Here is a 12817-nt window from a genome sequence, read left to right as displayed (position 1 = left end):
GCGGGCGAGGCGAGCGCACACACAGCGGCGAAGGACTTCAGCCACAAAAACAGAAAACAGAATTATAAAAATAAAACTAGATTAAGTTTTAAGGACTGCTGTCACAAAAAGATACAACAGAATCATATAAAAACATACATACATACATACATACATACATACATACATACATACATACATACATACATACATACATACATACATACATACATACATACATACATACATACATACATACATACATACATACATACATACATACATACATACATACATACATACATACATACATACATGAACATACATAAATGAAGTTTGAAGTCCACTAAATGTCCTGGTATGTTTGCAGTAATAAACCATATTTTAAGAAAACAAATTTTATTTCTAATACACAGACATTTAACCTGATGTATGTGGTAGCTTTTCTGTTACTTTTGTGGTAACTCAGTTTAATGGCACAATTATGAATGATTCCTAAAGTCCCTCGCGCGCAGACCTGACATTGCCATAAACATTGAACATGCTGAAAATCACATTCAGACATGCATTCTTGATGCTGGTGCGCCACCTGGTGGGCATTATGAATATCCCAGAGCAAAAATAATTATCACAACAAAGAGAAATAAAGACAAAAAAAGGTAGATAGAGAAATGGCGTAGATCAGGGTTCTGCAGCCTGAGGCTCTGGAGATGCATGTGGCTAATTTACCCCTCCATAGTGACTCTGGCTGGGAAAAAAAAGCTCATATTTTGAAGTAAGGGTTCCTAAATTAGCACTGCTTTGGTTTAGATTATTTAGATTTATACATTTATGGCTAAGGTGCACATCGAAGAAAGATAAACAAAAGGTTTTTACATCAAGAGGCCTTGTTTGGGCTACGCTTCCTCCAGAATGCATAGATTTCAAATACTATGCAAAGCTTCAGTTAAAGGTTTGATCTTTTCTGATTTTTTTGTGCTGGACAACAATTTTTAGTAGCTATCCAAAGGGGAGTTGCTAAACTATATATATTTGTATGTTTTTTATGTACTTCATGTAAAGAATGAATTCATGTTTGAGTTCAGGTTAACAGCAGTAGTAAGTTGGAAAAAAGATATGGCTCAGCGAAGTGGGGCATAACAAGAGAAAATGCTATTTTTGTTTTGCCTTCACGCTAACAATGTAGCCCAAACCTGGTTCCCCCTGGGTCAGTCCTCAACTCGGATAAAACACAGGGTTGTATCAAAGTAAGGGCATCCGGCGAAAAAAATCTCTGCCAAACTGTCAAATCGGTGAAAGCTGAATCGCTGTGGGGATATACTGAAAGGTGCATTACAAGTTGTTGAAAACCTTTTGTAAAAGCACATTAGCTGCACTGGGATGATCCTGTTTGGCACAGGAAGTCTTTTATTCTAAAACAAAGTCATAGGAGCTTCTGTCAAAAGTAAAAAAGCAACTTCACATTTTGAAAAAAATGCTAGTTTCCCTTTATGTTTATGTTTATATTCAAGCCAAAAAAGAAATATAATACCATTTTTTAAGAATGCAAAGCAGTATCTAATTTTCTTAAATGTTGAAAGAAAAAGACTTTGCGGCTCTGATTAGGTTTTGATCAGAAAGAAACAGTCCCAAATGACTCTACTGTTAAGGGTTGCAGACCCCTGCAATAGAGATTCATATAGACAAATACAACCGAGATGTTTCATTTATCAGCCTCTTCAGAGGTTTTCTGCCCAATAAATAATTATAAATTACATCAATAAACTGCATGTCCAGCAATTTCTTATTTGAATCTGCCCAGGATTCAAACGGAATTAGCTAGGAACCACTGTTGTTGTTGTTGTTGGGAAATGTTCAAAGACAGATGCACACTTTTGCTTTTTGTGTCTTCTTTTATTTATTAGAAATAAGAAAAGAACAGAAACTATAGGATTTGTAAAAATCAGTCTCATGTTTCACAGTGTTGATTACAGCCACTTTGAGGGTAACAGGAGTAAATACAAACCAACATTCAGAACAGCAACACAACACAGTCCAAGTGTTTTGTAAGGTCTCCCGGGCACTTTTCTACTTGGCTTTATAAAGAGGAACACACACACACACACACAGTCTTTAAGATAGCCTCACACAATAACTGTACTTTATATTACACTTGTACACAGCACTGAGGACTTGGTGAGACGACCTAATACATTCACATGTGGAGAGCAGTCGCCTTTCTCATGTTGGTATCCAAACAAAAAACGCGCACAGGACGACTGCATGGATTTCAAGGAACAATGAAAAGTGCAAATAAGAAAGAAGTGCTCAAATTTCTCTATTTGGAATAAGCAACATTTGTTAGAAGAATTTGTCGGGAAATGACACACGTGACTTCTGTCTGCACAACGCTATACTGCCTGGATCTGCAAAGAGTTTTAAGGCTTTATAACACTGCTGCTGCCTCAAACCAAAAGACTGGAGCCATCCCAGCCTGAAAAGAGGCTTCATCATGAGCAGTTATGACATGTGTGGACCTTTTGTTTGATTCTTTCAATTATGACATGGTTATGTTTCACATTAAAGTGCAATAAATCAAAAATATATAGAGAAAACATTTCACACACACACACACACACACAAAACCTAACAAGCATTTGGAAGTTCAGCTAACAAGCATTCGTGATACAGAACAGTCAGAAGCTTTGTAGATGCAGCAACACAAGCATTTGCAGGATCTTGCCGGAGACCACTGAGGACACCAGCATTTCAAAATAAAACTACTGGACTGAACTAATGAAGATGAAAAGAGGAGAGAATTTTTTTTGGTGAAGCTTAGATGCAAAAGAAAAAAAAACAGTAAATCCTAAAGAACACCGACGTTTTTCAGAAAGCATAAGGGTGAAATAGAGGACATGGTGCCATTTAAAACATTCAAAGTAAAAGTTTATGCTTTTATTAAAAAAAACTTTTAACTTCCTGATTTTCAATGATGAGTTAAATTGAAAATAAGTCTTATTCAGTGTTTATTTCTTTTAGTTATCCCATTACCTATAATTGTTTTTCTTTTAATTTGCTATATTTCAATGTTCTTCTTTCCTGGAAGGTTTTGTGCCTGTGGAATTTTATTTTGAAATGTAATTTCTATGTTCTTGATCTAATAAAAAAAAGTTATAATTTAAGTGCTAAAATGCTTAAATAAACATTTCATTTCCTTCAAATCTGGTGGAGAAGTTCTTAATCGAAAATAATTTCTGAAGATTTTATTATGGTCCTGGACTGAACGAAAGTAAACAAATGACAGGGAAAAAAGTAAGATTTTCAGGTAAAACAGATGATAAGGTTGCTGTGCAATTCTATGGTCTTTAACTCTACAGTATGCTTCACAAAACGTTTTCCTTTAACGCTATGTTCACATTGCCCTCAACAACACGCATTAAATGGCCACATCCAATGAAAAGTCTATGTAAATGAGTGTAATCGTGCGTTTCAGACTTTTGCGTTCAAAACTCTATTGTTCTACGCAAGTTTTAAGTCCATTTTGAGCTCTACTTACAAAACACGCGGCCAGTGACGCTCATTGAAAGTTAAATCCGGTTGAACTTCAACTAATCGGCTCGACTCAGCTTTGATAGTGAAATATGGATGGCGTCCCCTTTAAGTCACAGAAGTGCAAACCGTTTGACAATTGATCATTAAGGAAGAATTACTAAATGCGATTTGTGCCTGGCCAGAATTCTATGACGCCAAGTCTTTCATATAACGGAAAGGAGCTTTAAAAAAGCCTGGAGCAAGATTTGCCAGATTTGCACCTCTTTTTACTCTTTTTACATTTTACACCAAACCTCTTCCAACTGTAGGCGGCAGACACGCGCTAGTAAACAGTAGAAAACAAAGAAGAAGCCCCCCCCTGCGTGTCCAGTGGGAACACCATGAGCCAAACACACATTCAAGAAACTGTGTTTAGGGCGCAAACGTAGCTTCAGAACAAAATAGGGACCAAAGCGGCAGTTACAGGATTTCAGCATATTTTGTAAACACTAGATTTTTAGAAATTCAAATTAGGCTCCCCAGCTGTGGATCAAAGTGCAAATAACCAGACATGAGTTTCTCCGAGGCACTCCTGTAAAAGGCCAGCTGGGAAAGGCGCTTAGGCCAGTGACCAGGAACTCAAACGCTGCCTTTTGCATGATGGAGAGGACTGAGATGCAGCTTGACGTGTGGACAAGAAATGCAACAGTTTATGCAGTTATTGTAATTTAAGACAAAATAAAGGACAACTTTGATTTAACTCTGCCCTAAAATAACCAGCTCACAATGAACAAAGTGGTCAGATCACCTAGCATAGAAAACGTAGCATGTGGAAGACTCAAACCCCCGATCGCCAATAACTGTGTAGTTTAAGACCCAAACTTTATTAAAAAAGAAGGTATAAAAGAGGAAACAAAAGAGGTGTTTTATTTCGATTTTAGATAAACTTTTCTGGAATGTTTTCTGGAATGTTTTCGGATGGAGTAGTTGGTGCGAGATGCGTTGTTGCACAGCTACATTTAGAGCGTTTGTCTTCACTACCTTCAGTCCAACTGGCCGTTCTGGCAGCCTTTCATGAACAGCTCGTCCTGCGACACGTGTCCCTCAAAGCCGTCCATGTAGATGCTGCTGGTGCTGCTGCCGCTGCTGCCCAGGAAGGTCCCGATGGCTCGGCCCTGACGGGCGTGGCCCACGGCATCACTGAACACCTTGTTGATCTGCTCCTCGGAGGGCATCCACCAGTCAGGGTTTGAGCCACAGTGCATCCGGATAAACTCTGCCAAGATTTTAGACTCATATGTTATCTTCATCATTCAGCTGAAAAAGTTGACACTTAAGGAACAGCATGCATCACATGTAAGGTGCTGTAGTACTTTGATAACCAAACTTCCAGTAAAGTTTGTAGTACGGTTTCCCTCACTAACAATATCCAAATTCCTGTTAATTGGCCATTTTCCCTCCTTGGTGTCAGGTGAGCCTCTACTGTGTTTATGATGTGAATGAGTGGCAAATTTGGCTTCATCCTTTTAAAGCTACTTTCACACTGGCCTCGGCATCGCGCGTTCTGGCAGCCACTTCCAATGAAAACTCTATGTAAATGCCATTAAATAGACCGTTTTTGGGCTCAACGTACAAAACATGCCGCCATTGAAGCCGCGTTATAGGTTAGACCTATAGGATGAACTATGACCAATCAGGGACTCAGATTTGGTAGCGATTTATGGCTAGCATCCTTTTTAATTCACGGAAGTACCAACCATTTGAAAATTGATCATGAAGGAGAAATCAATAAGTTTGTTCGCAGAGGGAATTCTATGACACCACGTGTTTAATGTATTGCAATAGAGCTGTCAAAAAAAAAAAAAAACCTGGAGCAAAGATTCACCAGATTTGCACCACTATTGCATTTCACACCAAAACTTTTCCCACGGTGAATACATGTGCAAGTCTCTGGTATATGGAGTTGGTAGCAACAGTCCATTAGGAACATCATAGGTTAAAAGCGTGTTCAGCAACCTGTGGTCAGCTCGTTCTTGAATGCGGCACACATGCACGCCGTGAACATAGCATGACAGTCTCTCATGTTGCAGGCATTAAGTCAAACACAAGACAACCGAGGCTAGAAGACGATTCCTAACACTTTGAAACTGAGCAGGAGGACAAAGACCAATACAGCATTGGAACAGAGGCTGGAAGACCCATTCCAATGAAAATTGCATATTTGGTGTATTTAACATGTTTTTTGTAACACTTTTCTGATGACCGAGGACATATATTAAGAAAATTAAGCCTAAAATAGCAGTTCTGAATAGTTCATTCATTTTCATTCATTCATCTTCTTAACCGTTTATTCCCTTTCGGGGTAGCGGGGTTGCTGGAGCCTATCCCGGCTACTTGGGCGTGGGCAAGGGATACCCTGGACTGGTCGCCAGTCTGTCGCAGGGTAGAATATCCTCAATCACACATCCATTCACTCTCACACTCACACCTATGGACAATTTAGAGTTGCCAATCAACCTATGTAGCATGTTTTTGGACGGTGGGAGGAAGCCGGAGATCCCGGAGAAAACCCACGCATGCACGGGGAGAACATGCAACTCCACACAGAAAGGTCCCCCATTGATGTTGTGTTTTTCATGTCCCCAGCAGGGACTTGAACCGGGGGCCTTCTTGCTGTGAGGCAAGAGCGCTAACCACTGCGCTGAATAGTTCTGTATCTAAATCATTGCGAATCAGGACTAGATGAAAAAAAATTGTTTGAAAAAGATTGGATTTGTTATGTAGAAAATACGCTGTGTGGGCCAGAAGCTCCCTGCTCTGCTCCATTTTGATCATCCACTTGCAGACAAATATATCCATGAACGTTTTTGTTTTCCTCGTCTGAGCTGGCATCTGGCTCACATGTGCAGCTGGATAGCTCTGATATTGCTCTCCATTTTTGTTGCACCCTTTAAAAACATTGTTTTTGTGGTATGTCTCTCACACTCAGCATCTGCACGCTCATACCTGAACACAATTTTAGAGACCCCATATGTGACGGTCAACCAAGCTATTAAGTTCAGCTAGAAAAAATGTGCTTCTCTGCTGACATCTGCAGACTAGATGTAAAAAATTGTCACTGCATATATTCATTCTTCATTTTCTTGCTTCATCCTAGCCAGACATGCATGCTTTTTTTTTTTTTACAAATTTAATGGTCTGGTGGGGTTTTCAGAAAATGCACGATCAAAATGTTACTTTTTTGATGTTTTGGAATATTTAATACGTGAATATAAAGCAAAAATCTAATTTGTAACAAATTTGCATGAAATTGAAAGCCATTGAGCTCAACCAATGATTTTCAGGAAGCCGTACCTCTGAGGCAGCTGACTTTGACAGGGTTGAGCGGTCGCCGTTCCAGACCCGGCTCTCCTGAGTGCGCCGAACGCTTCCTTTTGCCCAAGCCACAGGAGAACTTCAGCTCGTCTGTGGTGAAGACGTAGCGGATCAGGTAGCGAAGCAGCCGGCGGCCATCTTTCTTGGAAGAGTTCACAGCTTCGTCCCACTGCTTGTTGGTGATGTAGAGAGGATAATTCTCCAGAAGCTGCTTGCTGCCCTGCAAGGACGAGGAAACAGGCCATAAACCAAACTGCAGCTGTCCGTTTCAGTACAACACATCAATCACGTTTACATGCAAAACTTTAAAAGTTCGACGAACCTCAAAGGCCGTTTGCCGCTCCTCCTCCTGTAGAGACAGAACGTTTAATTCTGTGTTGTCAAATAATAAAACATGGATCTTATCTTTCAACAGTAGTTCCTGCTATTAAAAGCTTCAAAAAGCTGTGGATATTCAGTGGTGGGAGTTTGGTTCTCACCTCAGTGAGCTGCTCCTCCGGCAGTGGTTGGGTCAGCTGGTTATGGAACTCAAGAACTGTCTTGAAGTATTCAAGAACATTTTGACAGGGAACTGTGAAAGAAAACATTAAGAAATGAGGTTGAAATTCCCCAAAAATCACTAAACAACAATTTTTCAGCAAATATCTCCCAATGTGCGTCTCTTTACACAGTCATTTTCAAGATTTTGCACTTACTGGACTGAATTCAGTACTTTTTTTGGTAGAAAAAAGAAGACATTAAGGCATTACCCAAAAATGTATTCATCTAAGAGCTGCAGAATGAAGTGAATAAGGCTTTTAAAGAATTAAAAAAAAGACCACCAGAACCAGATAAGCTTTAATCAGGCAATATGCAAGAGAGAATATATGTATGCGTAAGAGAATATATGTATGCGAAAGAGAGTATATATGACTGTGAGAGCAAGAATGTATGAATGTGAATGGTTCAGAATAAATAATGTCTTATACGGCCCCTCATACAATATTGTTTCTTCTTGTAGTCATTTATTTTCATTGATGTCTTGGATTCCATAATCAACTGTCTGGCTTTCTTGTTTCCACAATTTGCTCAAAATAATTGATGAACACAGCGATAAGCTTGTCGTTCATTCTTTTAGAGCAGAATGCATCTTTCTGCAGAAAGAGAGTATGTAGCTGCAGGGGGCTGCCGGTGCAGGTGCATCCAGGCTGAACTCTCAGTTATTCTGTGACAGCTTCAGCACTCCATCTTTGCACAGACTCTTGTCAAAATTTGCAGCTCAGCGGTTGAAGGAGCCACATTAGAAGCTTTAGAATGAAAAAATAATCAGTGATGTCAACAATGTCCTTTACATTCTAGCTAGTTTGTGTTTTAACAATATTTGGTTTTACTATTAAGCTGTAGAATTGAAATCTGTGAACATCTTAAGCATATAAACCGTATTTTATTATTTCTGTGGTGATGTGTACACATGCATCTGTCCATGTGCAACACCTGTGTGAAGACATTCATATTTCACTACCACTGCTCATTTTCTTCTGCCAGAAGCTAGAGGCTCTATTTATTTCTAATATTTCAAAATAAAAGATTTAAGGTCCAAATCACTTGGACTCTAAAACCTTCATGACTGGCTAGGAGTTTTCAACAATGATAATAAACCTTCTGCTTTTGGGGTATTATTGCATAACGTATGGTGTTGTATAAATCTTGTGACTTCACTTCAGAGGTTCCAAAATCCCGACTGTGTCCGGAATTAAGGAAAAATGTTTTGTTGCGTTACTTTATTCCCAATAAAAGCTAGTTTGGATTTCTGAGGTTTTAGATTAGAATTTTAAGTTTTGCAAACAGGAAATTTGATGCAAAAAGGAAAGTGAAGAAAAGTGAAGCTGACGCAACTTGTTAAAAACAGTCAATCTTGTGCCTTTAAATCATCAGAGCCGTACCTGGAATGTTCTCCAGTTTATTGCGGAGTTCCTCGTTTTCCTGCTGTAGAGACAACACCTCCTGCTCCAGCTCCAGACATCGCGGACAGCAGCTCTCTTCCTCCTCCTCCTCCTCCTCCTCCTCCTCAGGCAGGGTGGATGATGGATGTCCGTACGACTCAGAGGGAGTCGGGGAGCGCCATCCTCCCAGATTGTGTCTAGAAGGAGACACCCATAACCCTGGCTCTGCTGACGGACACAGCTCATCTTCCAGACCTGCTGCCAGATGGAGCTGCTGCTGAGGGCCGGACAGCAGGTAGTTGTGTAGAGAGTCTGTGAAGATGCGAAGCACGGCAGAGGTCTGCTGCTGGTTTAGATGGCTTTGTTGGGCCTCCTCCTCTGGGTCTGTCGTAGAAGAGCTCTCCTCAAATTTGAGCCGCCCCTGTGAAGAGCAGTGAAGCCCTCGAGGGTCTCCTCGCCCGCCTTCAAGCTTGATGCTGGCGTTCAGACAGGAGGAAGAGGAGGGCTCCAGGAGGCGGCCGTTGTTGAGGAGGCCGAGGACTCGGCTACACTGCTGAGCAAAGGCGTCCAGGATGAGCCGGTTCTCTGTGATGGAGAAAGGAGAACCAGAGATCAGAGGACGACTGCAGTCTAGAGGACTTGGTCTGTTGTTTTTTCTGAGCTTGCAATACAAATATTGCTGCTCTTATTACAAATATTGAATGGTAAAACAATAAAAAGAAATGCACTAAATCTATTGCAAACAAAGGCTGCTTGTCAATGTTTATTCTGTCATAAAACTGCTGTAAAAGCCTCAAAAGGCGAGTCTCATGGATTGCAATATGATCCACGCAAATTCCACCTTTAATAAACACCATCTTATTATATAACAGAACCTTTATTAGCAACCAGATACTAACAATCATCAGAAATCTGACTCAATGAGTGTGCAATAAAGTCCTTTATCCTGCAACAAAATAATGACTCCTTAGCTACGTTCACATCAGCCTCCTCAACACGCGTTCATGGGGCTACTTCCTATGAAAAGTCTATGTAAACGCTCGTATATGAGCATTTTGGGCTCCCGTGTTCAAAATTCCCGCTTTCACATGTAGCTGAAGCTACACAACCGTTTTCAGGCTCGACATGGAAAAGGATACAGAATGGTTATTCTGACCAATAGAATGACTGAGTAATAGATCTATATTTCTCTATTAACGTCTATGGGATTTTGGCTTCTTGGATCACTTCCTGTTTGGAACGCAAGGGGGGAGGAGTCAATCGGTCCAGATCTCATGTACAGTCAATGGTTTTAATGCACTACGTCAGCTGTGTAATGATTCAGGCTTGCATTCAAATCTCAGTGTTAGCTTTTAACATTAAAACTTTTCAGAAAGTCCAAGCTGGAGTCATTACTTTTAACAATTTTGATGTAATTATTAGTTCAATGTAAAGTGGATCATAGGGGTCACAGTTATTATGCAAAAGAAAAGTACATGTACATGTGTGGCCAACAACAACTTCTGCAGCAGAGAAATGGAACGGCCCTCGGATCCTGACCGTGTTCTTGAAATGTCGGTAGGATTATGTTGATTTATTCAGACGTCAATAAACTGTAAGGTCACAGTCTCAGCTGTGACAAAGACCGTCTGCACTGTTATTGTGCAGGGACAGACCTCGGCAGGCATTTCCACGGCACGTCTGAATGAAATGATCTCACGCTCCTCCATGTAATGATCATCAATCCTCCAGCTGCACATGAACACACATGCAAACAGGCGGGGGGAAAATGAGCAGCGTGACAGTCCCTGCGTTGCCATTCCCTCAAACGCGTCTATCAGCCGCTGCAGATGTGCTGGATTTATTATGTGTGCATTCACCATTTCACTTCTATCTGATATCACCCCGCGGCGCCCTCCCTTCTCCCCCTGGTTCTGTGGCACTGAGAGCTGAGAGCCTCATAAAATTTCATTAAAAACAACACGGCCGGCAGAGGCAAATTTATGAGGCCCATTTGTTTTAATCACAACTCTGTGGAAGGCTGATTCCACTGTTTGTGTGCTGCTTCTGTGAAGAGGAGATACAGACCTGCTCTAAAAGGTTTTGCAGATTAAAAAATAAAACCCAAACGTGTCATTTCTTGCACGAAGAAGCTCCAGAACTAAGTGGAACTAAATTCTGCATCGTTTGCAATAAACATACTTAAGAAAAGTCATTAATTGTTAAGATGTTATCATAAAATAAGTCTCTGAGCAGCTGTGATTGATAACAGAGGGATCTTCTGCATTGAATTTAGGAGCTGCCAGAGTTTTGTTGTAAAAAGCTGGTTCCTGTGGGCCCGCCCTCCACATGGGGGACACATTTCATCCTGTTCAGGCCTCTAATGAACAGCAGCTGAGGAGAAAAGAAAAACACCAGTAGGGAACAATACGTTTCAGCAGGAGGCTGGTGAGGGTCCCTGCTGGCCACACGCGCACAAACACGAGTGTCGTTCTCACCACATGCGTTAGGAGCGAATCCGTCACTGCTGTTGACATGGAAACGTGGGGGGAAAAACTTCAAATGTGAGGAAAACAAAAGCTCTTGAGTGGAGCTGCCTCAGACCTGTAGGGGCCACTCAGAGTCTGGAGCCCACCTGTGCTGATGCCATATGTGCAGTCTGGAGAGAAACGAGGCTCTGCCGCTCCTCCCGAAAGCCGCCGCCGCTGCTGCTGCTGCTGCTGCTGCTGCTGCTGCTGCTGCTGCTGCTGGGGACCAAAGGATGCTGTGGATGTGGGGACCCTGCTGCTGGGCCTGGCCTCACTCCCGAGACGATGCTGCTGGCTGCTGCTGCTGCTGCTGCTGATGGCAGCGCTGGGTTGGTGGAGCTGCGGCAGACGCTGCTGCTGCTGTTGGGGATGAGGCTGCTCCGGGTGAAAAGTGAAGGGATGCCCGTCGCCAAACACAGCCACCACGGCGGAGCGCTCAAAGCGCGGCTTGCCCGCTGAGCGCTTGCTCTGGAAGGGTTTGAGGCAGCTGAACGGACCCCGCTGCTGCCGGCACAGCTTCGGGGCGCACGGCCCCTCATCAGCGGCCTGCAGATCTCCATCCATTCCCGCTCAGGTGGCTGTGGTGAAGCGGGTTGACAGCTGATAAGAGCGACAGATCCGGTCGTCACCGTCTGGCTCGGTTTCCCGGTGCGCGTAAAGGGCGGACCGCTTTACTGACAAGGCGCCGCTCCAATCCTCAGTCGGGGGCGCAGACAGAGAGACTCATCCAGAGGGAAATACAGGCGGGACTTGAGCGCCGCCGCCGCCTCCTTCCCAGCCGACATCCTCACGGAGAACAACGGGGATGCAGCCTCACAATACAACCAGGATGAATGGAAAAAACATTAGTGCAGAGGCCATTTTTTATCTAAAGCTTTTATTTCAAGCTCAAAAAGTTAAATAAAAAAAAAGCTTTTTGGCAGTAGATGCAACTTTGCGTGGGTTAATTCAAAGTTATAAATCAATAATGTAATAAATCCATTACATTTATTTCTTGACAATAAAGCATCTTTTTGATGACAGTAACCTTTAAATATAATTAGAATTTTTTTTAATTAAAAATCAAGAAAGAAATAGATAAATAAGAAACATTTCACTTCAAGAGTGTACAGTGCCTCTCAGGAACAAAAGTTTGCAGTACCACAAGGGGGCGCTAACTCTATAGCTTTTGAAGCAGCAGATGAAAAAAAAACAACAACCCTGCTGCTAAATTCAGATGTTTCTGCTGGTGACTGATGCTAAAACACATGACTTAAATACATGTAATTAGAATAAAGTGGTCATAAATATTTATATATAATATGTAAATATATAATTATAGTTATGTTTCCATTGAGTCATTATCTAAATTCAGTGCACTGATTAATCTGATTCTTGAAAAATATACCACAAAAAACTTTATTTCTAAACATTGCATCTGACAAGGAATCTCTCAGAAAATATGTTTTCCCACCATGAAATCACCCAAATTATTTGAAGTTGTTTTGTGACCGTTTGTTTTAAATTCACCCCCATTATGGATCA

General features: G+C 41.6%; 1 protein-coding gene across 1 annotated transcript; it reads right to left on the bottom strand.

Moving 5' to 3' along the window:
• Window positions 1-1851: 1851 nt before the first annotated feature.
• Window positions 1852-12009, bottom strand: bend4 (BEN domain containing 4). The gene is made up of 6 exons (XM_011479882.4): window positions 11401-12009; window positions 8787-9371; window positions 7344-7435; window positions 7187-7213; window positions 6844-7084; window positions 1852-4765 (listed from the first exon to the last, which is right to left on the bottom strand). Exons 1-6 carry the CDS (start codon window positions 11855-11857, stop codon window positions 4533-4535), a joined length of 1635 nt encoding a protein of 544 aa, XP_011478184.3. The 5' UTR covers window positions 11858-12009; the 3' UTR covers window positions 1852-4532.
• Window positions 12010-12817: the final 808 nt, after the last annotated feature.

This window comes from Oryzias latipes, chromosome 10, assembly GCF_053564925.1.
Source record: "Oryzias latipes strain Hd-rR chromosome 10, Olatipes_Hd-rR_3.1".
NCBI lineage: Eukaryota > Metazoa > Chordata > Actinopteri > Beloniformes > Adrianichthyidae > Oryzias > Oryzias latipes.
Note: the sequence above shows the minus strand (reverse complement) of the source record. Positions and strands in the feature narration are given on the sequence as shown.

What these genes read in the sequence shown, in the direction of transcription:
- bend4 (XM_011479882.4), bottom strand. Translation starts at nt 11,857, where the DNA reads ATGGATGGAGATCTGCAGGCCGCTGATGAGGGGCCGTGCGCCCCGAAG. An exon ending in AGCGGCAAACGGCCTTTGAG is followed by an intron (nt 7,085 to 7,186) that starts GTTCGTCGAACT and finishes TCGTCCTTGCAG; the next exon opens with GGCAGCAAGCAGCTTCTGGA. An exon ending in CAAAGTCAGCTGCCTCAGAG is followed by an intron (nt 4,766 to 6,843) that starts GTACGGCTTCCT and finishes AAATCTTGGCAG; the next exon opens with AGTTTATCCGGATGCACTGT.